The 27,119-nt window shown below is 48.9% G+C and overlaps 1 protein-coding gene across 5 annotated transcripts in view; it reads left to right on the top strand.

Annotated features, from left to right (window-relative positions):
* Nucleotides 1–880: 880 nt before the first annotated feature.
* Nucleotides 881–27,119, top strand: part of LOC142592743 (cell adhesion molecule Dscam1-like) — a 187,397-nt gene continuing 161,158 nt past the window's right edge. For 3 of the 5 annotated variants that reach the window (XM_075704369.1, XM_075704361.1, XM_075704360.1), the window contains exons 1-2: nucleotides 24,217–24,391; nucleotides 26,479–26,766. In XM_075704369.1, the coding sequence (XP_075560484.1) occupies nucleotides 24,313–24,391; nucleotides 26,479–26,766 (367 nt within the window). In that variant the 5' untranslated portion in view covers nucleotides 24,217–24,312. Of the gene's footprint in view, nucleotides 1,014–4,903; nucleotides 5,201–24,216; nucleotides 24,392–26,478; nucleotides 26,767–27,119 lie in introns of those variants that run through there. The other 2 variants (XM_075704365.1, XM_075704378.1) reach the window with 2 other exon arrangements.

The raw sequence follows: 27,119 nt of genomic DNA, 5'->3' as shown, positions 1-27,119 counted from the left end.
CGCTTGTCACGCATGCGGGGACGTAGCCATGCTAGCGCGCATGCTCTGCGAGTGCAAGGCAACGTACAGTAGCCCCATATGGGAGGCGCGCCACTCCGCAGCCCGCTCCTGGCCGACCAATTCTGGGCCTTCCGGGAGGCCCGCGGAGCGACCGACAGGCTTAGACTGACAGTCCCGATGTGGGAGTCGCGCGCTGCGCGCTTACGGGGGCCTTGCAGGACCTCAATAGAGTTTTTCAACCAACCAAACAACCAACCGGGAGAGCTAGCTCTGTGCCGCGCGTGCTAGCGAAGGCTCTATTGACTTTCGCTGCAAGACAGACATGAACTGGAACTTGTGAAGCTCGATCAATATCCCCATATAACTCTTCTGAAAGATCACTTTTCCTTTGTGTGTGTGCGTGTGCGTGTGTGTGTGTGTGTGTGTGTGTGTGTGTGTGTGTGTGTGTGTGTGTGTGTGTGTGTGTGTGTGTGTGTGTGTGTGTGTGTGTGTGTGTGTGTGCGTGCGTGCGTGCGCACGCAGCGTTAAAAGCGCATGGCAAGGTGAACCTGACCACCTTTCGTCCAAGTCATTATTGCTTCCTCTTCTCTTTTAATTGCGCAGTGGGGCCTCAAAACTGCCGTGTGCGGCGGTAGCCCACTGAAGCACCACAATTCTTCTGTCCTAAGAGCTATTATACGGTTCGTATGCTATCCGCCAGATGGTCCTAGCTGTCTATCTATCCCCAGTGCCATATACCTCTTCGCTCTCCGCTTGCAAACAGCGGAACTACAGCCGACTGACTTTCGCCGCTTTGCTGCGGAAGTTGGCTCGGCAGCAGCCAGCTCGGCAGGCATCAGTGTCGAAAAAACCCCGGCATTCTGAGCAAACGCGGTCGCAGTCCGATTCCGTGGCAAAAAGTCAGACGCTGTGTCTGTCCCATGCAGAGCAGTGCGCAATGAAGCCTTCAGCGGCGCTTGTGTGGGTCATCCGTCTGGCCTTCGTGACGAAGACAGTGACGCAGCCATTTAGTGGTAAGTTGCGCTCGCGTTTCACTCTTTAATAATATTCTCATTATCTTTTTTTGCATTCCTAGTCAGTGGGGGACAAACAGGCTTGTACAAAGTACTGCAAGAAATGTATTCAAGTACCAAAGTACCACGCCCCCGCCCTCCCAAAAAAAGTTGTTTGGTGGTGTACTAAATTTCGAATAGCGAAAAGGTATTAGCGCAGTCCTTTGGAACTCTGACCAAACTCCTTTATTGTTTTTAGGTTAGAGTAGCTTGAAAACGAAGTCGTAAAACTGATTCGTAATTTCGTAACTACTTCCAGGGTCTATGCTATGACCTTTGAAGACGAAAACAAAATATAAAGAAGCTGTTTGCTTTGGGAACACATGCTACGAGAACGAACCTTAGAAAAACCGTTCGGCACACTCGAATTAGGTCTGCTGTTACAGATATTCTATACATTGGTGAGAAGGTTTTTTTTCTGGCATGCGGGATTTTCCTTTAGTTTTAATGAAATTTATTCGCTAAATTTGGATCTTAATATTTTTTTGCCATATGTAATTGCATTATTTTAATGCTGGGAATAATACTATATTTTATATTAATATATACTCTCCAACTTGTGTTTCATTTATTTCTAACCCACATTTATTACAAACTATTGGTTAATTCCTTACGTATTATATATTATAATTTATTATTTTGGGATAATGTATTCTTAGCCGACACCGAAGAGTGCGTCTGAGCCATTACAACTAACATAACGATCTGCATCTATGCTGCGCAAATGAGTGTGCAAAATCGAGCACAGTTGCACAATAAATGTGGTAGTGTATTTTGATACGTCAGTACAAGATGTCTGGAATAAGTATGTAAGTAATATTAGTAAATAGTAACATTTCTGTTCACCCGTGACATATCGAATTACTAGGAACAATGCTTTTTCAGGAAGGATAACGTGAACCTTGTACTTAATTTGCCCAAGTTTGCAACAGGTATCCAACTGCACCAGCAAATAAAATAATGCGACACAACTGAGAATAACAAAACATTAGCAAGGGTCACACTGCAACTTTTACACACAGTGCCAATAATTATGAGGCAACATGGCTGCTTAGCTCGAAAGAAAAAGAAATGCAACCTTCATAATCTTCGGCTTTCGTATACCTCGTCCTCAACACCCTCGAAAGAATAATGGTTGTCCTAGGCCTTTAAACCATAGAAAAATACTGAGAAGCCTCAGAGAGCCCTAAATAATTTATTATAATAATAGGTTTTTTACGGTCAATTCCGGCTTCGTTTCGCGGGCGGGGACTGTGGTGGTGACGTCGTGACGCAGAAAGTGATGACGTGACATCAGAAAATCACGAAGTTTTAGCTCTCGCTTGCGCTAGCGCAGCCATATATACATCGGTCTAAAGATTTGTAGCAGGGTATTAGGCGACCGAAGGAGCCGGAACAAGCGCCAAGAACGTTGAACACGTCTGCACGGTCGCCCAAGCATTTAAGTGCAGGAGCAGGCTTAAGTCGTACCTGTTGTAGTTGTGTTCCCCTGTCGTGCGAATGTTGCCTGCGAAGGGATCCGATGTACGTCATATCCCACGTGACTTATTTCTCAGCGATCGCAGCCGTCGCGTAAATCCTGCTTGAGCATTGGTGCTGTAAAAGCGAGCAACCTGTGTCGTATGTATATGTGTAGAAATCACGCGGCGTGGAGACAGGACCGGTTGATCGTTGCACTGTCACGAGGCAATCGTTTGACTGCGTACCGACGACTCTCCCTTGCCGACGCGACCGTCGGCGGACCGTTTTAAACATGTCGGCGTTGGAGTAGTGTCACAGGGTGGCCGAAATTACAAACCCTAACGGCCGAGGGAAGTCGGAAGGCCAGAATCGAGGTCGCGTTGGCTGTGTGATCTGGTCTTTTGTCGAACACTCGTCTGCTGCGCTTCAGCGCATCCGTAAACCGTACGTGTCATCGTTTTCAATACTTCCTACATTTGGCGAAACCGGCGAAACTGCGAAATATTTATTGCGATAACACTTATACGGAAACACTCAAGGTGCGTTCGCGCAGGCCTGAGTTAATAAAATCAGAGAGGTGACGCTCATTACTGAGAGAAGAGACAACAAAATAGTTCTGGACTATACTGAACCCCTATGCATGGCAAGAAAAGAAACAGCGAAGTATGTGTCACAAATAATGACCTCAATGCGACATCTAAACTGCAAATGAGATAAAAGGCACAATTATTGTCTCTAGAGTGAAATCAAATTGTCACTAATTTTTTTTACAATTTGTTGCACGAAGTGAAAGCTCACCAATAACGCTGAGAATTGGCCTGCAGTATCTGTAAATAAAATAAATAAATAAATAAATAAATAAAAATGAGGTGGGCTCCACCTAAAGCCACCTAAGGCTTCATTCGGAATTTGTACAGGCAGTTCTCCTCACACGGGAACCACATGTGTGCATTCCATGTGCTTTATATCGTGTGTGTAACACCGTGCACTGCCAGTCGGAGATCTGACATTGCTCTGTCTCCTCTGACAGTGCTTTCAAAAGAAAGCGAGTCGCACGCCAAACTTCTTCTTCATCACGTGATTCTGCTCCAAACGAACAAATGACGCTTTCTGCCTGTCGTTCAGTGTTGGCCGAAGACATTTAGCCGGAAATTTCATACTCAATACTGAAATTCGGCAAAACAATATGTGTGTGTGTGTGTGTGTGTGTGTGTGTGTGTGTGTGTGTGTGTGTGTGTGTGTGTGTGTGTGTGTGTGTGTGCGCGCGCGCGTGCGTGTGCGCGTGCGTGTGTGCGTGCGTGCGTGCGTGTGTGTGTGTGTGTGTGTGTGTGTGTGTGTGTGTGTGCGCGTGCGTGCGTGCGTGTGTGTGTGTGTGTGTGTGTGTTTGTTTGTATGTGTGTGTGTGTGCGCGTGTGCGCGTGCGTGCGTGTGCGTGTGTGTGCGTGTGTGTGTGTGTGTGTGTGTGTGTGTGTGTGTGTTGCCTGTAAGCAACACTCGTTCATAAAGGGTTAAGATACCAAGAAATACGAAAACAGAAACACGTCACACAACGCGCGCACCCTTCATCCTCAACAGAAGTGCACAGACGCGAAAACTCGCATGCATTGTATTAGACACAAAAGAAAACAGCAGGAAATGGAATACGAAAACTGCAAATCGCACCATATTTTGAAGAAGACAAGCATGCACAACGCTTACTAAATAATCAGACATATTACTCAAGTGACCGTATGAGTGCTTTCCAACTAAGCTCGCTCATAAAATAGTTGATGGTCTCATATCTGTTGTCCCTACACCAGAAATTATCGCACGGTGTCCCCAGTCTGTAAATTGAGGGAACTCTCTGAAAGCATTTGTAGATGGGCCTAGTTTCACACGAGCGCTTGTGTGGAGAGTAGGGCGGGCGAATGGGGGGGTGGGGGTGGCATTTATATTTTCTTTTTAGTGCGCGTGAGAATGCATACGTGTGCGCGGATAAGTTTTCTAATGAGAGCAGCATTCCGGGCAAGTTGGTAATCCATTACTCAAGTATTACTGTCCAACAAAAAAGACACGGACGTAAGAGAAGAAGAACACCCACCAAGCGCAAACTTTCAACTAAATTTATTGTTCCACTGAATCGGTGTTTATATAAGTTTAGTCTAAAGTTCGCGCTTGGTGTGTGCTCCTCTTCTCTTACATCTGTGTCTTTTCTGTTGGGCAGTAATATTTGAGTAAAGAGTTTTCTAATCACAAAAAAGACACACTGCAATATATAAATAACTCTTAATCCGTCCTGCATTTGCACGATTTTCATGATTCCGAAGATGGAGGACAGTAAAAGTAAATGTTAAACGGGCACAATTACTCGGCGTCCGAAAGGTTTAATGCGGCGCAACGCGCTTGCACAGGTGCGCCAAAACCGGAGAGTTTCGGTTTTTCTACCCACCTGCGACCGGGCGACGAAGCCGTTGCGACCTGCCTACTGAGAAAGATGTCGCCCGAGCAGACGGCGGAGCTGACCTGGCTCCGGGAAGGCCGCCCGGTGAGAACGTCCGCCGATCGGCGAGTCGTCATCGTGAAGGCCTCGCAGAACAGCCTCACCCTGGCCATCAGGAACGTCCTGGTCGGAGACGTCGGCAACTACAGCTGCGTCGCCGACAGCGAGGCCGGCCGCTTCGACACCACCGCATCTCTCGTCCTCCACGGTGAGCGCTGAATGCTATAGCTTGCAACCTCGACACGCTGCCCGGCAACGAGTCTGTCTACGGAAGTCGGGGCATACCGTCGGCCGTTTTACTTCCAGCCTCTTTTAAGCAGTCACCGAAAGTCGTGCTAAACATGCGTGTGGCGTTACTTACGATGACAAAACTACAGTCCTATCTGCCGCTCTAGTCGGTATAGATAGCAATGGCACGAAGAAGTAGCGCCGGAAATAAAGTATGACGTATCTGAAACTGACATGGCTAAATTTAAAAGGCCAAGTGACTGTCAATTATAATGGCACAATTAGCGAGCGCCCGGCTCTGCGGAAGAAACATTTCGCTGTGAGAAGTTTCTAGAAATATTCATCTCTCTCGCTAACTGCGAAATATATAATCGTCGTTTTCGAACCAGGAACGCCACGTGAAAAGCGCTGTCAATTTTATGCACGCAACTCGATCTGTCTTCACTGCGTCTCACCATCAGGAGAGAGAGAGAGAGGACATTTTACTGTGAGAAAATCAGAGAGATCGGCCGGAGAAGCTTTGTCTCTGGCGTGCTAGTCTACGCAGCAGAAAGGAATCAACATCAGGCTCGAGCACATACTGTGTACCGTATATATAGGAACCCATACTGCATTGATTTGTTCCGCGTTCGGTGTATTTCCTTGCGTTGCCTCGCGAGATAAAAGGGTGACACATGAGCGTTGATGTATCTTGCCAGCGCTTCCGCACTGAAGTGCGACGAGCTGCGTGCGCTCGTTTCTACTATATCGGGTCCACGCGTTTCTTTTCTTTTTTTTTTTTTCTTGGTAAGATGAATAAAAGCATTCTGGATTCTTGACGTGCCTCCCGCCGTCTATACGGTTGGGTTGACCAACTACACGGAAATAGCACGACATGCATTCCGACGCCGTCAAGGAGTTTTAAAAAGACCGCCAGCAAAGCCGCCGTTTCTTCGCACCAGGTGTCGCGAGTGCCCTTGAAGACGTAAAGCCCCTCAATTTTTCAAAAGTAGCGCCATTCTTAGATCTTTCCGCCACCCCGCTCACCCTGGCGCGTCCTCCTCCACACCTCCTGTCGCCCCAGCCTCCTCCGCTCCCCCATTGGCCAATGTGTGTCACGTGGAAGCAGGCGCCGCGCTTTTGTATATTTTTTTCTTTCCAGCGCGGAGCAGGCGCCGCGCTTTTGTATGTTTTTTCTTTCCAGCGCGCGCCGACCTCCATTGTTGGGCCTGCACGACGAAAGTACGGCTGGCGGACTGACAGAGTGCGTTAGCGTAATAGAATGTGCAGGGCCGAGAACTTAATTGCAATGCCATGCTGCTGCGCCTTCAGTTGCCGCAACAGACACAGCGAGGGCAAAAAGCTTTTTGCTTTGCCGTCCGGCGGGCGCAACGCAAAAAGAAGTGTGGATTCGCAGGATCGGGCGGGCTGACTTCGAGGAAGTGGCAAAAAACGCACGGCTCAGTGAAGTAAGGGTCACGGCTACTCACAACCTCTTATTTTGAGCCTAGTTCACGCCTTCCGCTTCCAAAAAGTGTGTGTTCATGCTCTGCGTGGTTTATTGCGCGTTGTTTTACTTCTTTTTTCGAATGTGTTCTCTTTGTTTCATGTAGTTTCGTCTTGCGGTGAAATGCACGCATCTGCAGCTGGCCTGTGACATAAAAGCGACTTTATTCAGGGTGTGTTTTGAGCTCCACCAGAAGTTAGCACATTCTCGACGCTTTTGCAAGGCTCACTATGACTTACGATGCAGTCTTTTAGCTCGCATGTATTGATTTGGTTTGTGGTGATTAACGTTTTTAACGTTCCGAAGCGACTAAAGCTAGGATGGAGGTCGTAGTGGATGGCTCCGGATAACTTTATCTAGCTCGCCTGGGGATGTTTAACGTGCACTTTGATCGTAGAGTCGTACGTGGGCCGGTAAATTCCTCGTTGGCGTTTCATAATACTCGCGTGCTAGCGCTGCTTTTTAGAAGTTGGCGCCTCGGCGCGATTGTATTTCTTCAATAAATTTTATTTACTAGTTGTAACAACTTGTCACTATTTCGTATTATTGACGGCGCCTCCAGGTCACCAAAGCGGCCACGGGAACACCAAAGCTAGAACCAGGGCTGGATGGGGCTCGCCGAAGCCTGTGCGTGCCAAGGGGGTATAAGATCGCGGACAGCCAATTTTGTATGCGAGCACTCCATGCGACGCCTGCATTAGTGTAATGTTACGTGCTATTCAGAGGCCTCCGTTAGCCATTACATGTGCCCTCCTGGAGCAGTACTTGTAAAAAAAAACAATATATCGTCACGATTACCAAAGCACCCCGCAATGAAAAAAACGGCCCTGTTGCCAGGAGTTGCTGACCGCACACAGCCGGAATCTCTCACGCGCCTACTGAACAAAAGTGTCCTGCAGGTACGTGAATGAACCTACGAAACCACGTACACATACTTTGACGCTGTCAACACCTGAAACTTAGGTAATTACGCGCGTGTTTGAGTACACCGCGTGCTTGCGTCGTGTTTCAGCAACACGAACTCTCAATGTCGCGCGCTTTACGCCTTAAATACGCCTTGAATAATGGTCATTTTCCCTAATTCTTCCGCAATTCCAACACGATATTCTAAAGGCCAGTTACCGACTGACGAAGAAAGATCTCGATTGAAAAAACTGCTCCGCAGGGCTCGAACGCACTTTTCTGCGGATTTCCTCCCGTAGAGTGTTAGCCGTCGTCTGCTACGGCAGGCCCACCACCGGTGGCGCCACCGTCGAGGCCGCGCCGAGCGGAGGAGGAGGGAAGCGAATGGCGCTACTTTGGGAGATTGAGGGGCTTTATGAAGACGCGCGAGAAACGAAAAACGAGCAGCGGCAACGTGTCCGCGCATGTCCGCTTCACCGCGCTGCTTTGCTCGGTGACAGAGCGGTCGGTGCTGTCAGCAGCTCAGTCGTCGCTTGCTGGAAGACATCGCCATCGCGCAACCCCACTTTTGGTCTCGCGACCTCCCTTCAATTTGCTGGTTTGTCTTCGCTCTTGGCCTCGATGAACCAACCGGTCATGCCGGTCATTTCGCCGTTGCCACTGCTGCTGCTGATGCTGCTCACTTCGGTCCCAACGCCGTCCGTTGCTGAAGGTAAGCATTAGTCGATGTTTCCAATCTTGGTTCTCTCTAGCTCTCTTTCTGTGGCAAAGTAAGCTTTCCGGGTTGGCAGAATGCTAGTACATAAAAAAATAAAACATCCCGCCCGCCCAGGTGAAAACGAAAATATTGCCACACACAGAGTGATGTGCGCGTTGCGCAAGCGCAAGCAAAAATACAACAGAGTGAAAAGGAAAGTAATAACTATTACTGCAGAGTATACAAAAAGAGTTTTCTGTTAGGCTGTACCGGGTGTTTCAGCGAACACTTCCTAATTATTTTTAAAGGTTGCCTGTGGCCAATAGCACAATGCTGGTTCATGAGCTGGCCTACTCGAAGAGGCGGACATTGCTCAAAAATCTGAAATCTATAATCGACTAATTAACAAAAATTCACTAATGAAGTTTTTGACTGATTATCTTATGGCCCCATATTGCAATTTATAAATTCTAGCCGTGGAGTTCGCCAGGCGATCGGATCCACATGGAACGAATCCTGAGGATGCCAACAGTTTCGAGATGCCGATTCCCCAACTTTGCGGAGAATTGCATTGGCGTTCCTTTTTTTCACCATTGCTTTCTTTTTTAACAAAACGTCGTCTTATGCACTGAAGCACCAAAGTAACTGGAACGCCAATGCATTTCTCCGCAAAGTTCGGGAATTAATATCTCGAAACTGGTGTCAGCTTCGGAATTCGTACCGAGTGGAAATGCCCGGCGAACACCACGGCTAGAATTTGCAAATTTCAATGAGAGCCATAAGATAATTAGTTAAAAACTTAATTAGTAAATTTTTGTTCGCCAATTCTACATTTCAGTTTTTTGTGCAAGTAATGTCCGCCTCTTCGAGTAGACCAGCTCATGAAGTATAAAAACCTTTTAAAAAATGTGAAAGTGTTTGCTGAAACACCCAGTTCGTACATGATATTTAGAAGAAAGACAATGCGATAAAACGGGACGAGAAAGAAAAAAAACATGGCGCTGTGTGTTTTTCTTTGTTTAATCCCTTTCTTTCATTCCTTTTTCTGTTGTTTTTTTGTTCTCAACAGTATACAAGGCAGAGACAACTCCATTGATATCTCAGCAACACTGTCGTAGCGATGCAGCGGCACCATTTAGAAATTAGCTGCCCTGCTTTCGGAACGGACAAAGCCAAGAAACGATTATTCAAAGCAAAAGCTTTTCGGAAAAACCCTTTCGGTATGCGACTCTCCCGGGGGGATACCACCCTTGGTGCTGCCGAACTGGGTTTGAGTCGCATGACTGTTTGTTGCGACGCCCTCTGCAATTTTATATGTAAGACAAAAAATGACAGCATACTAAAGTTTCCTCTTTTTGTATCATGTTCACATATTCATTTACGGCAGTATTGAGTTACTATAGGCTTCATATCGGTAGCAGCTAACTTTAAAGTTCACAATTCTCAGTAATCAATTTTTGTTTAATTTCTTTTTTTCCCTGAATCCTTCTACCACCCAATTTATGACCAATCAGACAGAGTGGGTTATCAAAGAATTTTAAGGAAGCCTTTCTAACAAACCAGTGCGCTCATTTGCTGCCCTGCCCTCAGAGACGACCTCAGTTCCAAAACCGCAAAGTCTCGGCTTCCCGCCCAGCCTTGGGCTAGGCGATCTTGCCATTGTGAGCTGTTTCGTCAAGGGAGGCACGTCTCCGGGGCAGACGCTGGCACTCTGGTGGGACAAGGACGGCCGCGTAATCGTCCCCGACCAACCGCATTGAAGTGCACACAACTTCGGCGAGCGGAGCCATCGTGTTGAGCATCCGGAACTTGCAGCCAGACGACGTCGGCAATTACACGTGCACAGTTCGGAGCCCCGGAGGATCTCAAGGCGTCACCGTACCACTCGTGGTCACCGGTAAGCCAAGAAGCCGGAAGAACGTTAGAGCTGTAGAGACGGGTGGTGTAGAAAATTGAGCTTTAGCTTTGCGTGGCATCACACGTGATACGTTTGCCCACAGCGCATGCGCGGCTTATGCCTCTGACTACCGCGCAGATTTCCGTGATTGCGTAATGTGAAAGCGCCTGGACCAGCCCAGACCTCCCACTTCAGTTTCACAGAGAGGTACACTCCCTGTGGCACATACCTAATTACCCAAGTTGGCGAGTCCTATCTCGCGCTGAGGACAAAGTGTTAACGATGTCTCATCGTTATTTTTGAGACTAGTCGTTTGGTTTGGCGCTGCTACAGGCCAAGAGACACGGCACCGAGCTGCGAAGCTGTTTTGATCTCCATCCTGACACGTGGTACCACAGAATTCGCGTTCGTGTTGCGTTGATGATAGCAAACGCCCTATAATCACGACAGTTCACTTCAGTCCACGCTTCACCGCGGTATGCAAATGACGGTGTGCTAAAACGGATGTCTCGACATGCCTATACCGCGGGTACACGGAGTAGCGGCATGTGTGCAAAGGGCCTAACGTATCACGCAAAACTAAAACCCTCTAATACCAAGGTTCCATCGTGACACTATCCACTGTAAACGAAAATAAATCTATACCTGGGAATTTTTAACAGGTGATGTGCCCTAAAACCTCCCCGTCCTTGAATATTCACACCGATGCATGGGAGCAATACAAGCGGCATTCCCTCGTTCCACTGCGTTGGCTATCTGCGGGAGGATTAAAGTATAAACCCCATGCAAGCGATCTTGCACGCGACTGCGACAAGCGACGCGATGGAGATGGCTGTCGCCTTCGCTCGTCGCCTACATTTTGTACCCCATGCGAGCGATGACTTCGAGCGACGTCTCCCCAGTGTTGCCGGTATGAGGGCAGCAGTATAGGCGCCGAAACTAGCGTGACACGTGCTTATTAACTTAAGTCGATGTGTTTTACTGTAAAAAGCAGCATAAAATATTTCTGAATGCCTTGCAGTAGGTTCTTATCCTTGCACGTATAAAAATTCAATCGTTTGCTCGTTACGGGCGACTATCGGAAGTACTTGAGTTATGTACGTCCAGTTCCGGCTTCGCGCTATTGGCTAGTCGCTCATAGCACTTCCTGGCGACGAGCGACTAATTCCAGATTTGCAGAACCGACGAGCTATCGCGCGACAAGACCGAGCGATCTGTTCACGCGACGGCCCGATCCGTCGCTCGTCGCTGCGGCGCACAAAATCGCGCACATGGGGTTTAGCCTTAAAGCGACATGACGCGATTTTACTCCGCTTAAGAATCTTGTCCTCCTGGGAAAAATCCGCACCGGGAGTTTTACAAAACGCCCCGCGCCGAAACAGGTTGGTCACGTGGGTCATCCCATGAGGCAATGCGCCGCCCCAGCGACCGGCCGCGTTCGCCGGAGTCGGCAGTGCTCATGGCTGACGATTTGCTTACATCTGTGAGATGTCGTTCCGTGACAGCGTTTCGTCAATTTGTTTCCCCTATTTCTTTCCAGACAGTTTTATAGGCGTGCCTGAAGCTCACAGTCTCTGTTTCAAGTATGTTAGCTGCGATCGCTTTGCTGACAACGATAACTGCAACATGAACGTTTTCAAGTGCGGAAAAAGGCTTAGGTGTACCTCACAGTCTCTCAGTTTCAAGTATGTTAGCTGCGATCGCTTTGCTGACAACGATAACTGCAACATGAACGTTTTCAAGTGCGGAAAAAGGCTTAGGTGTACCTCACAGTCTCTCAGTTTCAAGTATGTTAGCTGCGATCGCTTTGCTGACAACGATAACTGCAACATGAAAGTTTTCAAGTGCGGAAAAAGGCTTAGGTGTACCTCACAGTCTCTCAGTTTCAAGTATGTTAGCTGCGATCGCTTTGCTGACAACGATAACTGCAACATGAACGTTTTCAAGTGCGGAAAAAGGCTTAGGTGTACCTCACAGTCTCTCAGTTTCAAGTATGTTAGCTGCGATCGCTTTGCTGACAACGATAACTGCAACATGAACGTTTTCAAGTGCGGAAAAAGGCTTAGGTGTACCTCACAGTATCTCAGTTTCAAGTATGTTAGCTGCGATCGCTTTGCTGACAACGATACCTGCAAGATGAACGTTTTCAAGTGCGGAAAAAGGCTTAGGTGTACCTCGGAGCTGCTCGTTGACTCGTGATGTCGGCTCAGGTTTCTGACTGTGTTTTCGTGCCGCGTGACCGTGGCTTGTGTCCTGTGCGTGAAATGCGACTTTTATGTCCTTGTGAGTACGTGCTGACAACGTTCGGTGCAATGTTTGAAAGCACCGCGTAGCAATGGCAACCGCAGCCACTGTTCGAGCGACAACGTCCGTGCTAGTCGCACTTGAATAGCATACTGGAAGTTCGTTGCGGTGCTGTGTCGCCAGTGAGAAAAACTGGAGTGCAAGCAACTGTTTTTATGTATCTGTGTATACGAGTATCCTCGCCCAAGAAAAACAGTAGGACATAAGTATGCGTACTGTAATTAAAGCTTCTTAGTGAGCGATGTGAATCGAATTGTTATAGCGAATTTTGGTCTTGGTCATGTCGTTGCTTCCTATTTTGCATTAATATTATGCTCTATCCCAGACACAGATTTAGAAGCATGCCTGGTGGCTCAGAGTCTGAGGATTCGCTCGACAGATCAGCGTTGTAGCTCCTTGTCACAACCGAGGGCGATTGCTTGGACGCTGAGCAAGTAGTGCGGTCTAGAAAATGTATGACTACGCACTTTTCGGTGTTACTGCGGTGTTGCGTTTCGCCTGCGACACGTGGTTTTGCCGGCGCGACTGCGGCGGGGCGGCAGACATTTTGGCCCGATCGTCGTCGCCGCAACACTCATCGCCAGGTGTTTCCAGGCGCGACTGCGGCGATGCGACCGCCTAGGGATCATCCTCGCATTCCAGTCATTGTGCCCGAAACAGGCGATGCCAAAGCAGGGATCTCATTCCAGTCATTGTGCCCGAAACAGGCGATGCCAAAGCAGGGATCTCGTTCCAGTCATTGTGCCCGAAACAGGCGATGCCAAAGCAGGGACCATCCTCTCATTACAGTCATTGTGTCCGACCGGCAGCGCCACGACAGGGTGCTACGAGATCGTGCTCGACATGGTGCTACGGCATCGCTACGACAGTGTGCGTCACCATTAGCCCATTGTACATTCACGTGCTCGTCTTTTGAGGGGTTCCTTCTTGCCCTCAACTGCGAGAGTATAAAAACAGCTGCCCCCGGACGCCAAAAGGAGGGCTCCGATTTCTTCTGTTGAGTGAAGTGCTCTCCCGTCTCTCTACTACGGTCAAACCTGACCGCCAACTCTTTGCGATGTTAAAATAAACAAGTTGTTTCGTTGTTACCAGTCGACTCATGCTTTGCCGGGACCTTCGGATGCTTCCAGTTGTACCCCAGGCCGCCAGGCCAACGCTACCCTTGGGGCTTGCGACCCAGGTACAACCACGGGCGTCAGCGCCGAGTTCCCAACAGATCGTACCAGCAGTCCGATCCCAAACATCTGGTTGGCAGCGGTGAGATCGCCTCCGACTTCAAACATCTGTCTGCCAGCGGTGAGATCGCGACAACGGAGGCCAGCAGCGAAGAGATGCAGTTGACTGTATGCTGAGCAGCTCAACGACGATCCGGGAGCAGTGCAACGAGCCCTGTGTGACGACTGGTTGCCTGCAGCGGAACGACTGCGCGGAATTCCTGCCTGCGAGGTTTGGTGAGTGCGGGACTTTCTTCTTCTGAGCTTTGCCAGGCTTTTTGTTAGTGTCAGAAACAGAGCTGGTAATTGTGGTTGTCGTTGCTGCCGGGTTAGTTTGCGGCAAGACAATAGTAAGCAGTAGAGAAAGCAGCATTCAGAGCAGCCATGGATTTGAAGTCGTTGCGCAAACCGAAATTGTTGGAGCTTGCAAGAGAGTTGGGTCTGGATGTCTCAGACAAACTAAGAAAACCTGAACTGCTAAAGGCTATTCTTGAGTTAGAGGCTGAGGATGACGAGCTGTCGGAATGCCTTGAGACTATTGAAGAGAGGGAGACTGCAAAAAGACAGGAGCGCGAACGTAAAGAACAAAAAGAAAAAGAAGAGCGTGAACGTAAAGAACAGAAAGAAAAAGAAGAGCGTGAACGTAAAGAACAGAAAGAAAAAGAAGAGCGTGAACGTAAAGAACAGAAAGAGCGAGAGCAACAAGAGCGTGACCGTCAACACGCTTTGGAAATGAAGCGTCTTGAGGTAGAGATGGAACGCGCTCGTAATGGAAGTCAGGCACACGGTGCAGGAGAACGCGTATTGTTCAAAATGACTGACCTGATGCGGCCGTTTAAGCTTGGAGAGGACATTGGTTTGTTCCTGGTTAACTTTGAGCGAACGTGCGAGAAGCAGGGGTTCTCTCGGGAAACGTGGCCACAGCGCTTGCTCACTTTGTTACCCGGCGAGGCGGCCGACGTAGTCGCTCGCTTGGATAGAGAGGAGGCAGAGGATTTCGACAAAGTGAAATCGAGTCTTCTAAAAAAGTACCGGCTGTCTGCGGAGGCGTTCCGTCGGAAGTTTCGGGAAAATGAGAAAGGCAGAAGTGAGTCATATACAGAGTTTGCGTATAGGCTTATGTCGAACATGCAGGAGTGGCTCAAAGAAGAGAAAGCGTTTGGTGACCACGATAAAGTTCTGCAGTGTTTCGGGCTAGAACAGTTTTATAGTCGGTTACCGGAGAACGTGCGATACTGGGTCTTGGATAGGCCAGACGTTTGTACGGTGGCTAAAGCCGCTGAGCTAGCCGAGGAGTTTGTGACGCGTCGGGCTCGCGGAGCTAAGGACGGTCAAAAGGGTGAATTTGGCTCGAAGTTTGAGAGGCCGAAGTTCACGCCCATGAGATTAAAAGGGGACACGCGTAGTGCGGATGCGAGCGAAAGCAGTCCGACCAAACGTAAAGAGACGGCGGCAGCCAAACGCAGAAAGCGGTTCGAGATGAGGCGAGCGCGCTTGTGTTATACGTGCCAGAAGCCGGGTCACTTTTCGGCGCAGTGTCCGGAAACAACACCAAAAGTTGTGTTTTTTTCAATAGGCAGCACTGACGAGAACATGAAGCTTCTCGAGCCTTACATGCGAGACCTCCTCGTGAACGGGAAAGAGTGCCGAGTGCTTCGCGATTCCGCAGCTACGATGGATGTAGTTCACCCATCTTACGTAGAACCCCATATGTTCACGGGCGAGTGCGCGTGGATCAAGCAAGCCGTGGAAGCTCATAGCGTGTGTCTGCCAGTAGCAAAGGTGCTTATTGAAGGACCTTTCGGAGCGCTTGAGACAGAGGCGGCAGTGTCATCTATGCTGCCACCCCAGTACCCGTACCTATTTTCAAACAGGTCCGATCACCTCCTGCGCGAGAAGGGGCTTTTGTTTGGTGAAGCTAGTGTACAGGCCTTAACCAGATCGAAGGTTCGGGAGCTCGCTGCAAAGGCGGTAGTTGCGGGGCCGACGTTATCAAACAACGAAAAAGGGTCAGAGGCGCAGCAAGCTGATATTCAGAGCACGCCCGAACTGAATAAAATTGAGTCTGTAGCGTTGAAGGCGCCAGATACTGGAGAGGAAACGCCCGACGCGGGAAAGTTAGAAGAGCTATCTACTGATTTGCTCATCGCGCCTACGTCAGACGGACTTGATAGGTTGCTAAAAGTCAGCCGGACGGCTTTGATAGCCGAGCAAAAAAAGGATGGCAGCCTGGAAAACGTGCGCTGCAATGTCAAAGAAGGTATCGCCAGGAAAACTGCGCGTTTTGTGGAAAGAGGTGGAGTCCTGTACCGGAAGTATCTAGACCGAAGAGGAGTGGAGTTCGATCAGCTGGTCGTGCCTCAATGCTATCGTCAGGATCTGTTGCGCTTGTCGCATGGGGGTTCGTGGTCCGGACACCTAGGAGTTAAGAAAACTAAGGACCGTCTCTTGCAAGAGTACTATTGGCCAGGGTGTTTTCGGGACGCAGACCATTTCGTGAGGACATGTGACACTTGTCAGCGGGTGGGCAAACCAGGGGACAAATCAAGGGCGCCGTTGAAATTGGTACCTATCATTACGGAGCCTTTTAGACGGCTCGTTATTGATACAGTGGGACCTCTGCCGGTAACAGCCACGGGGTACAGACACATTTTGACTGTGATCTGCCCAGCGACAAAGTTCCCTGAAGCAGTGCCGCTTAAAGAACTCAGCTCAGTTGAGATAGTCAATGCACTACTGTCCATATTTGCGCGAGTTGGTTTTCCTGCGGAAATCCAATCAGATCAGGGCACAGTGTTTACTAGCGCTTTGACGACAACTTTTCTCGAAAGGTGTGGGGTAAAGCTGTTACACAGCTCAGTGTACCACCCACAGTCGAATTCCGTTGAGAAGCTCCACTCCGTCATGAAGCGCGTGTTGAGAGCGTTGTGTTTTGAACATCGAACTGACTGGGAGCTGTGTCTGCCTGGGGTGATGTTTGCTTTAAGGACCGCGCCGCATGCGGCTACGGGGTTTTCGCCAGCTGAACTGGTGTACGGTCGCTCGCTTCGATCTCCGCTTCGCATGCTTCGAGAATCGTGGGAAGGTAGGGGCGACGACCCAGTCGTGGTGGAGTACGTGCTTAAGCTCCTCGAACGCTTAAGAAGGGCACAGGAGTTGTCAGGTGAAGCAATGACAAAGGCCCAGCAGAGGGCCAAGGTTTATTATGATCGGACAGCCAGGGCCCGTCGTTTTGAGGTTGGCGATGAGGTCATGATATTGCGCACATCGCTAAACAACAAACTAGACGTGCAGTGGGAGGGCCCAGCACGAATTGTTCAGAAACTGTCGGACGTTAACTACGTGGTAAGTCTGCCACGAAAGCGGAAAGCACAGCAAGTTTACCACTGTAATCTGCTCAAACCTTATAGACAAAGGGAAGCAGTGGTGTGCATGATGGTAAACGTTCCTGAAGAGCTTCCGGTCGAGCTTCCAGGACTAGGCTCAGTGACGAACAGGGAAGACACCGGTCAAGTCATTAGTGACCTTATCAGTAAAGCACCGCTGTCGCCCGAGCAGAAAACCGAACTACACCAGCTATTACAAGAGTTTCAAGGTCTGTTCTCTGAGAGGCCTGGTAGGACTTCTGTACTTACTCATGATATAGAACTTGCCTCCACAGAGCCAGTACGATCCAAGGCGTATCGGGTGTCACCCCGCCAGAGCGATATTATGGAGGCTGAGGTAAAGAAAATGCTACAGCTCGGTGTTATTGAGGCAGGTGAGAGTGATTATACCTCCCCTTTGATTTTAGTTGAGGTACCGGGCAAGGAACCTCGTCCTTGCGTCGACTACCGCAGGCTTAATTCCATCACTAAGGATCAAATTTATCCGATCCCTAACATCGAGGAGCGCCTTGAGAAAGTTAGTAGCGCTCAGTTTATTTCCACCCTAGATCTTGTCAGGGGTTATTGGCAGGTTCCACTTACAGAAGAGGCTAGTAGGTATGCGGCGTTCATTTCACCAATGGGAACATTCCGTCCTAAAGTGTTGAGTTTTGGTTTGAAGAACGCGCCATACTGTTTTTCAAGTCTCATGGATAAAGTGTTGCGGGGACAGCAAGAATTCGCTTTACCGTATCTAGACGACGTAGCGATATTCTCCGCATCCTGGTCTGAGCATATGACACACTTGCGGGCAGTGCTAACCCGCCTGCGCGAAGCAGGCTTGACAGTCAAGGCTCCTAAGTGCCAGTTAGCACAGGCCGAGGTTGTCTACCTCGGTCACGTGATTGGTCAGGGTCGTCGCCGCCCCTCTGAAATAAAAGTGGCCGCTGTGCGAGACTTTCCGCAACCGCGCACGAAGACCGATATTCGGTCGTTCTTAGGTGTCGCCGGCTACTATCAGAGGTACATCCCTAGGTACTCTGATATCGCGGCTCCCCTGACGGATGCTCTAAGAAAAACAGAGCCTCAAACAGTCGTCTGGGACGAGACAAAGGAAAGAGCTTTTAGCGCCCTAAAGAGTGCCCTAACAAACCAGCCTGTGCTACGATCGCCAGACTATACAAAAGGGTTCGTTGTTCAGTGCGATGCTAGTGAGCGAGGCATGGGCGTTGTACTGTGCCAACGGGAAAATGGAGAAGTAGAACACCCCGTCCTGTATGCTAGTCGTAAGCTGACCAGTCGTGAGCAGGCGTATAGCGCCACCGAGAAAGAGTGTGCATGTCTCGTGTGGGCCGTTCAGAAATTGTCATGCTATCTAGCCGGCTCAAGGTTTATCATTGAGACGGATCACTGCCCTCTCCAATGGCTGCAGACCATCTCTCCCAAAAATGGCCGCCTCCTGCGCTGGAGCCTCGCTTTACAACAATATTCCTTTGAGGTGCGTTACAAAAAGGGGAGTCTCAACGGTAACGCCGATGGCTTAAGTCGAAGCCCCTAACGTAGGAATCAGCCTCAAAATTGTTTGTTACTGATGTTTTTCTTCCTGAGGCAGGATTTTTTTTTAACATATTGCTTTTGTTTAGTGTTTCAAAGTGATGATATGCTTTCTAGTGCAATTTTTCAATTTGTGGACGCGTTCTGAGTGATGCTAGACTACTGTAAGGAACTAGGCAGTGGTATAACAAGGGGAAAGAGCCTGGCAGGGCTTAGTGAGGGTTGTGCCGTGCTTGCTGACTGAGCGGTTGAGTTTCAGCGTAGTTCTAACGCTTGCCGGGAACGAGAACAAAAATGTGAACTCTCCCGAAGTCACTTTGCAGTGTCCCGTGCGAACCTGAACGAGAGAACGAGGCCTTCTCTGTGCGCTGCGCTCAAGAAACGTCGAGGGACGCCCGACTTCGGTTATGAGCATCATCGAGCGACATCCCTCCGGACAGCGGATGCAGTCCCCTGTCCATCGGGATCTCCTTCCCCCGGCGGGGCGGTCTGTTGCGTTTCGCCTGCGACACGTGGTTTTGCCGGCGCGACTGCGGCGGGGCGGCAGACATTTTGGCCCGATCGTCGTCGCCGCAACACTCATCGCCAGGTGTTTCCAGGCGCGACTGCGGCGATGCGACCGCCTAGGGATCATCCTCGCATTCCAGTCATTGTGCCCGAAACAGGCGATGCCAAAGCAGGGATCTCATTCCAGTCATTGTGCCCGAAACAGGCGATGCCAAAGCAGGGATCTCGTTCCAGTCATTGTGCCCGAAACAGGCGATGCCAAAGCAGGGACCATCCTCTCATTACAGTCATTGTGTCCGACCGGCAGCGCCACGACAGGGTGCTACGAGATCGTGCTCGACATGGTGCTACGGCATCGCTACGACAGTGTGCGTCACCATTAGCCCATTGTACATTCACGTGCTCGTCTTTTGAGGGGTTCCTTCTTGCCCTCAACTGCGAGAGTATAAAAACAGCTGCCCCCGGACGCCAAAAGGAGGGCTCCGATTTCTTCTGTTGAGTGAAGTGCTCTCCCGTCTCTCTACTACGGTCAAACCTGACCGCCAACTCTTTGCGATGTTAAAATAAACAAGTTGTTTCGTTGTTACCAGTCGACTCATGCTTTGCCGGGACCTTCGGATGCTTCCAGTTGTACCCCAGGCCGCCAGGCCAACGCTACCCTTGGGGCTTGCGACCCAGGTACAACCACGGGCGTCAGCGCCGAGTTCCCAACAGATCGTACCAGCAGTCCGATCCCAAACAGCGGCTACTGCAGGTCATGCTTACAAGTAATAAATTCTGGCTACGCTACCACTATTTCGCACAAAGTTAATTTTGCCATGAAACACACGCACTTGCTTACTATAACGCACTTTCATGAGAGCGCCGAGACGTACACGGCTGTTTCATGACCTACATGACACGCATATCATGACATCCATGTCATAACCAATCATTTATGTTCGTTCTACACTCTTGTTATAACTACGCCAATTTTTAATGCCAAGTTAACGAAACGACCACGACAGCGCCGAGACGTACACGGCTGTTTCGTGACCTACATGACACGCATATCACGACGAATTATTTATGTTCATCATACACTCTTGTCCTGCTATGCCAATTTTTATACCTACCAAGTTAACGAAACGGCCATGACAGCACCAAAACGCAGGCGGCTGTCATGACCTGCAGTAAGCAAGTGCAAGTACTTACGCACTTGCACTTGCTTGCTGTAACGCGCTACTTTTTGGCCGCGAACAGTGTGCGAAGTCGCTTCAGCACTCACAGAATGGCATGCTAACTTTGAAAAATTACGCGATGAAATTTTTTTCTCACTATTCTGAATTAGCAGTTGTGTTGATTGAGGTCTTCTGCTAATTTCAGAGAGGCAGAGAGGCAGATGAGCGAGCATGTGAGTCGTAATTCTGAAAACAGCACAGCTGCTCGCTAGGCGGTTTCGAGGCACACAATATCGTGTCTATATATACTGGCAGCATTGCTTCTTGAGTGTTGCGTATACGTTGGATGTCTTTCAAAGTGCTGCATTGGGCGTTTCTCAAATGTTTATGCATGTCATGATTTATGTGCTTTCATTGACTTGTTTCGTTGAATTTGACGCGGCCTTGTGTGCATATTTCGAAATTTGAGCAAGTAGCCTCTGCATATAAAGATATTCACGCGAACTAACGCGATACCACTTTTTATACTCCCGTTACACCTCGAAAAAACTCCGTCCAGTGCAAAGTAAAAATTAAAGAAAGGACATAAGAAAAACTACCATGGTTGCACGCAAATATTCCGCTCGCACGGAATAAAAATTCTGCTCCGATCATAGGGAGCATAATCCTAATCGGGGGGGAGTCGCTAGAGGACAACCATTATACTCCCACCTGGGAGTTATTTCCGTTTACACACTGTAAACGGACACCCTGTAAACGGAAATAACTCCAAGGTGGGAGTGTAATGCTTGTTTCCGTTTCCGTCTGCAGTGTATAAGGTCTTTTCATCGGTGAAATAACATTGCCACATTGCCTTCGTCACACCATCGTCGTCCTGCCGTCGTCCACGTATGCCGTCGGCATTATTCCAGCGTCCGGATCGAGTTCTCATTACGCCGTCGTCGTCATACCGTCGGCCAGCGTCGCCATCCCGTGGCAATTACACACACGTGCAATGGTGGCCGCTGCCACAGCTCCAAGTTCACCGTGCGTCTTGTCGTGTCACGTCTTTCTGCTGCTTCCGCCGTATATCTACGCGGTATGCCTTTCGCGTGGTTTTCGACGTTTTTCGATTTAGCAGATGCATAGCAAGTTCATTGCGGATACACCTTAAAGGCGCAAAGGTGCCTTTGCGGTGCGCTTAAGCGCCATTGCACTTTCTGGCAATGTAGCGATTGCCAGATGATATTGACATTTAAAATAATTTACTGTTGAGCAGAAAAAAAAAGGAAACACGTGAAAATGGAAGGAATTCGTAGTGCAGACATGACTTACGACAGTCAAGTCTGGTCGCTACCGAGACCGCCGACGGTCACGCCATAACATTTGAGAATATTGTGGTTTTTGAAGTAAGCTCGCTCGCGATAGTTGCCTCCGGCGCACCACGATGTGCTCCTACCCGCCGTGGTTGCTCAGTGGATATGGTGTTGGGCTGCTGAGCACGAGGTCGCGGGATCGAATCCCGGCCACGGCGGCCGCATTTCGATGGGGGCGAAATGCGAAAACACCCGTGTGCTTAGATTTAGGTGCACGCTAAAGAACCCCAGGTGGTCAAAATTTCCGGAGTCCTCCACTACGGCGTGCCTCATAATCAGAAAGTGGTTTTGGCACGTAAAACCCCAAATATTATTATTATCTGTGCTCCAACAAGGCACTCGAACGGCTGCAGAAGGCCTGAAGGCCGTTATAAAGGGCCACTCTCCTATTACTGAAAGGGCAAGCGGTTCGCGGGAACACTCAAGAAGAACGTTGTCAAAGTGGTGTGGCAGAAAGAGGAAACAAGACAACTCCGGCAAAATTTTTTGTCATCTTAGGGAAGAAGTAGTTGAGACTTTCATGGAGATTCGTATGGCCGCGTAAGATGCGTTATTTCCGGAAATTAAGCATAAAAGAGCGAAGGCAATTTAAATAGGGAAAATAGAATTACATCGAAGCCGTAACTAAACCGGGCTGCCCGAAAGCGTCCTGTGGCATTATTGATGACGCCAGGACACCCACACGCCGGAGAAATTGGGGCTAGTTGCGAAACCTTCCGCTGGTGTGCTCAACTAAAATGAACTCTAAACTTCATATTGCTAGTTAGAAATAGACGCCATCACTGCACAGCGGACGTTGTTGTGGTTGATATTGATGTTGTGGTTGCCGTTGATATGTGGCGGACCGCGTAGTTTGTGATTACACGTACTGTTTAGCCAAGCGCACGGAAGACCGTTTTTGCCATTAATCTAAAACGCCGGAATATAAGACAGCGCTGGAGATGTTTCGACTTACTTTCGAGAAAGATGGTGCACATTGTACGCAAGTGCACGATATGCCTGTTGTGTTCCCGTCATACCAAATGTCTGGCCGAGTTCACCATATATAGGTCTTCCATGCTGAATGAGCTCGTCATATTTGAGAGTTTTAGATTAGGGGGACGCAAGCATTGGGGCCCCCTAGCGCTTGGGGCCACGGCACTGCGCATGCGCGGACCCTTACGTTAGGGTATACGCGCTTGCTCAGTGCGTTGGCCGCAAGCGCTCAACCTGTCAGCAATCGCCATAATCAAGATACGTTTAGATTATTGGCGGGGGAAAAATTGATAGGGCCGGATCCCTTACAGGTATAGGTATACGTATAGGTAAGGCAGATACAAAGGTTTGAAGAGGTAAAAGATTAAGGAGACATAGACAAAATGCTAGACTGACAAATATCCAGTAAAGTACTTCATTAGCTCAGGCAGGCTAAGCGACCATTTGGCACTGCCCCTTTTCGAAGGGGATGCTAATAAACCATCATCATAATCTCACGTCTGCGTTCACCGATGGTCACATGGTATGCTAAAACGGATATCCCGGCACGTCTGCGGTACGTCTGCACTGTGCGTCACAGCTAAACCTTTTTCTGTTGCACCGGTATACATCGCGCGCGTTCGGTGTCTCAGGACAGTGCAGAGAGCGATTTTGGCGACATTAAATGGCATTGTGGGAAATGCCATTATCAAACTTGGTGGCGTCCTATTCTGGTTAAGCTCTCTTCCTTTCCTATCTATCTATCTATCTATCTATCTATCTATCTATCTATCTATCTATCTATCTATCTATCTATCTATCTATCTATCTATTGACGAAAACGTTGTAGACGTGAGGCGGAACACCGCGTCTCTGATGTGCCGTTCCTGAATTGCCTCGTTGCTAGCAAAAAGAGACAGAAAGCAATGTTCACAAGAAAGACACCGCGTAGCATGTTCTTTAATTTTGATTTCTGCAGAGCTGCCACGTGCACGTGGTACGTCCTCGCTTTGCTGGTTACGATTGCTCCATGGCAGGCACCTGTAAAAAAGAAAGAAACAACTGAAATTAAAGACACGTTCTCTAAAGCTGCCGAAAGAATAAAAGAATGGGGTGGTGGGAATTTCTTTCAGCTCAGTTATTACCAGTGGCACAGCACCGAGGGTAAGTGGGAAGTGGAAGGCAGGAGCGGTATGCGCGTCGCAGAAACTTGTTGACTTGAGAAACTGCAGCAACGCAGTCCGTGGCAGCGACTTACGCGGTCACAACCCAATGATTCGCGGGGCTAAAGGGGCGAAATAAATGGTGTATTCTTAGCGGCGGAAGTTTTTTTCGGTTAACACATACCTCTTTAAAAAAATAAAAGCAGATTGATGACGTTCTGCGGACCTCGAGGTCCAACGCACATACAGCACTATTTTGCCTTAGCGACGCGACGTCTTCCCGTTTTCTAGCCCGCGCCGCGTGGCTGAGGACGCAATGCAGTTGCTTCCAGTCACGCCTAGGTGGCGCTAGGTGTCCGGACAGTGGCGCGAACTTCGTTCTACGCTGGGCGCCCCCTGCGATTCGACTTGGCCGGCGTCGCATTTTAGCTCGGTGCCAACAGAAATCGCGTGTGTGCGCGGTGGCCCGGTAGAGCGGGGTGTTAACCGAGTTGCGCTTATTTGACGTTGTTTGACGCACTGCCCTTTGTAGGATGGCGATGTGCTGCTTGAGAAAATTGTTGTCGACGTTCGTGATCACCTCTCTCGCAGCGACGCCGTCACAATGCCAAGGTAAGAATGCCGAAGTTCTGATTTTTTTGCCCCGCGTGCAATTTTCCCTCACGATTGTGGCTTTGCCCTTTCATAAGAAATACTGTGGGTCTAGTGAGCTGTTTACTGAGACAGACACTGGTGTGCTCTAAGCAGGGAAAAAAAAAACATTCTCTTAAGCCAATGCGTCCTCCTTCGAATCGACACGACTAGCACAACACTTAGGTAAACTTCAGGCTCGGTAAAGTAGCACATAAATTCAACTTTATCGCAAATTCCGTGGAACGAAAACTTATGTGGTCGGCCGTATATGATCGATGGCTTTATTAGCTACGAAAAAAGAAAGAATATAGATATATGTAGACGCAAGTACAAAATGGTTTAGATGAAATGGAAGTTCATGATGATGAATATAGTGTTCTGTGGCGCAAGGGCCAAGTATGACCAATGAGCGCCAGGCCAACGATAATGTGTTCAATGTGAAGCTATAAATTACGAACAATGGATGTGACAGGGCTGTAAAAGGGCCTAAAAGACGGTCACCGTAAAATGCGTAAGAGATACATGTAATACAACTGCGACAATGACTATGAAGCGTGCCAAGGGTGCCAAAGACACATTGTGAAAGAATCGCCATGTGTTAAAATTGGTCACAGGCTAAGACATAGAAGTTCTGCGTGGCTAAAGAATAAGCAGTTACACCTCTGAGAGCTGAAAAGTGTGCTGGCGACAACTAGCAAAATCTAAAAGCACTGACACGTGAGCTGTAGCAAGCTGTATTTGCTCCGTTGCATAGTGCGGGCCTCGTAGAACTTCAAAATCAAAAATATGCAAATGTCACGTAACTGGACAGAACTGAGGTAATGTCGTTGGCTGTCGCTTGCAGATACTCGGATTATGTTTGTATTCCGCCTAACACGGGCTTAATTAGTAAACTTCTCAAATATTATAACTAGATGAAAAGTGTCAATGAGAAAACTGTAGAGCAACACGAAAGACCCCTGACACAGCTTTCTCTTGCTCGATACGTACTACATAAAAGTGTTTTTCCTAGCGTGAAAGAAGCCCGCGAATACACGCAAAGCGCCTCGAGTAGCCAGTTGCGCGGCAATTTTGCGTGTATTCACGGGCTTCATTCACATATGATGTGATACCGAAACGAATAAATTTGAGGCATGAAGACAAATTCATACTCCATCACGAGATTTGTTTCCGAAGAATATGCAATTTAGTACGCGAAATGTCTTGGACCAGTTATCCCCACGAACTGCGATGGAAGGTCACTAAATTTGACAGAATTTCATAATTTTATTTCAAGGCAATGCATATAAAATTGCGAGACAGTCAAGGTAATACGACGGTGCTTCGTGAATTTTCCAGCGAGTTCTCGTAAACAGCACTTAAATGTCGTTTTATTGTGCAGTCAGTCATGCTACGTTCCCAATTTTTTTATTGTTTTAGTATTCATTATTTCAGCTTTCTTTTTCATCAGACGAATAGAATCACAGACTTGAAGCACTTGCACAAGTTAATTATTGATTGCAAGTATTACATGAAAGGAAATAAATAATTACTTTGTAATTGCTGGCGAAGTGCACGTCAATTTCTTACGAAAAACCGACAAACATGGCAGTCCCTTGGGGAATTAAAATGCTCATCCGCAGCAATACGCAGCATACTGAAGTGATACTGAGAACACACTGCGTCTGAGAACACACTGAGCAGTGTGTTCTTCAGGAGAACACACTGCTCCTGTGAGTTTCTCCAGGAGAAACTCACTGTCGACAGAGACAGAGAAATAAAATTTTATTTTCTTAAACAGTAATCCGACTCAGGACTCGGTTTACCCTAGGTGTGAGGATTCCTTATCCCAGGAACCGATGTGTTCTTTCTTTCTTTTTTTCTCTCTACCACTGAACTTAACGGATATTGACAAGTTGGTTGCACGATTGCGTAATCCGTTACCGAAGCGTTTATCATAGTGAAAAATTCTCGCAACCGTACCGCGATTCTCGAGCTATATACGGCCCTGTATACACACACACGTTCGCCGTGGGCACGGATGGATGGAAACAACTTTATTCTTCGCCACGGGAACCGCTTTCCAGCTCCGCCCCGGATACGGGCCTTCGGCTTCTCGCCGGACCTGTCGCCGGGCGATTCGGCGGCCCTGACGTGCGCCGTGAGACGGGGCAGCGCGGGTCCCCACACGTTCGCGTGGCTGAGGGACGGCGCCCCGCTCGCGGGGGGCCCGCGCGTGGCCGTGAGCCGGCCGTCGGACGCCGTGTCCGTGCTGGCGTTCGAGAACGTCCGGCCCGAGGACGCGGCCAACTACACCTGCGTCGCCGCCAACGCGCACGGCCAGCACCGGATGACCGCCGCCCTGCTCGTCACAGGTACTATATACGTACGCCGCTGTGACCGTGTCTCCCGCTTACTGGAAAGCTAGAGCCTGACGGCGTGCGTATCGAAACTTGCGGAATGGCGCAATCCCCTGGACGCGTGGACGGTAATATGGATTAGCTCTGGTGGCGATCTTTTTCATGCTGGGGGCCGACAAATGTCGCCTGGCCTGCGAGCTAATTATGCGTCGCTATATACTGTAATCTACAGTCGAGATCGGGGCCGACAGATGGAAAGATGCTGTGGAATAAAAAAAAAGTAAGATAAACGGGGCTAAGGTGCCTCAGACAGTCGGGCCGACGTTTCGATAAGTGCACTTATAATTGTCAAAGTCTGACAGCCATAA

This window comes from Dermacentor variabilis, chromosome 9, assembly GCF_050947875.1.
Source record: "Dermacentor variabilis isolate Ectoservices chromosome 9, ASM5094787v1, whole genome shotgun sequence".
NCBI lineage: Eukaryota > Metazoa > Arthropoda > Arachnida > Ixodida > Ixodidae > Dermacentor > Dermacentor variabilis.
The sequence above is the reverse complement of the archived record's forward strand: the minus strand, read 5'-3'. Positions and strand labels throughout refer to the sequence as shown.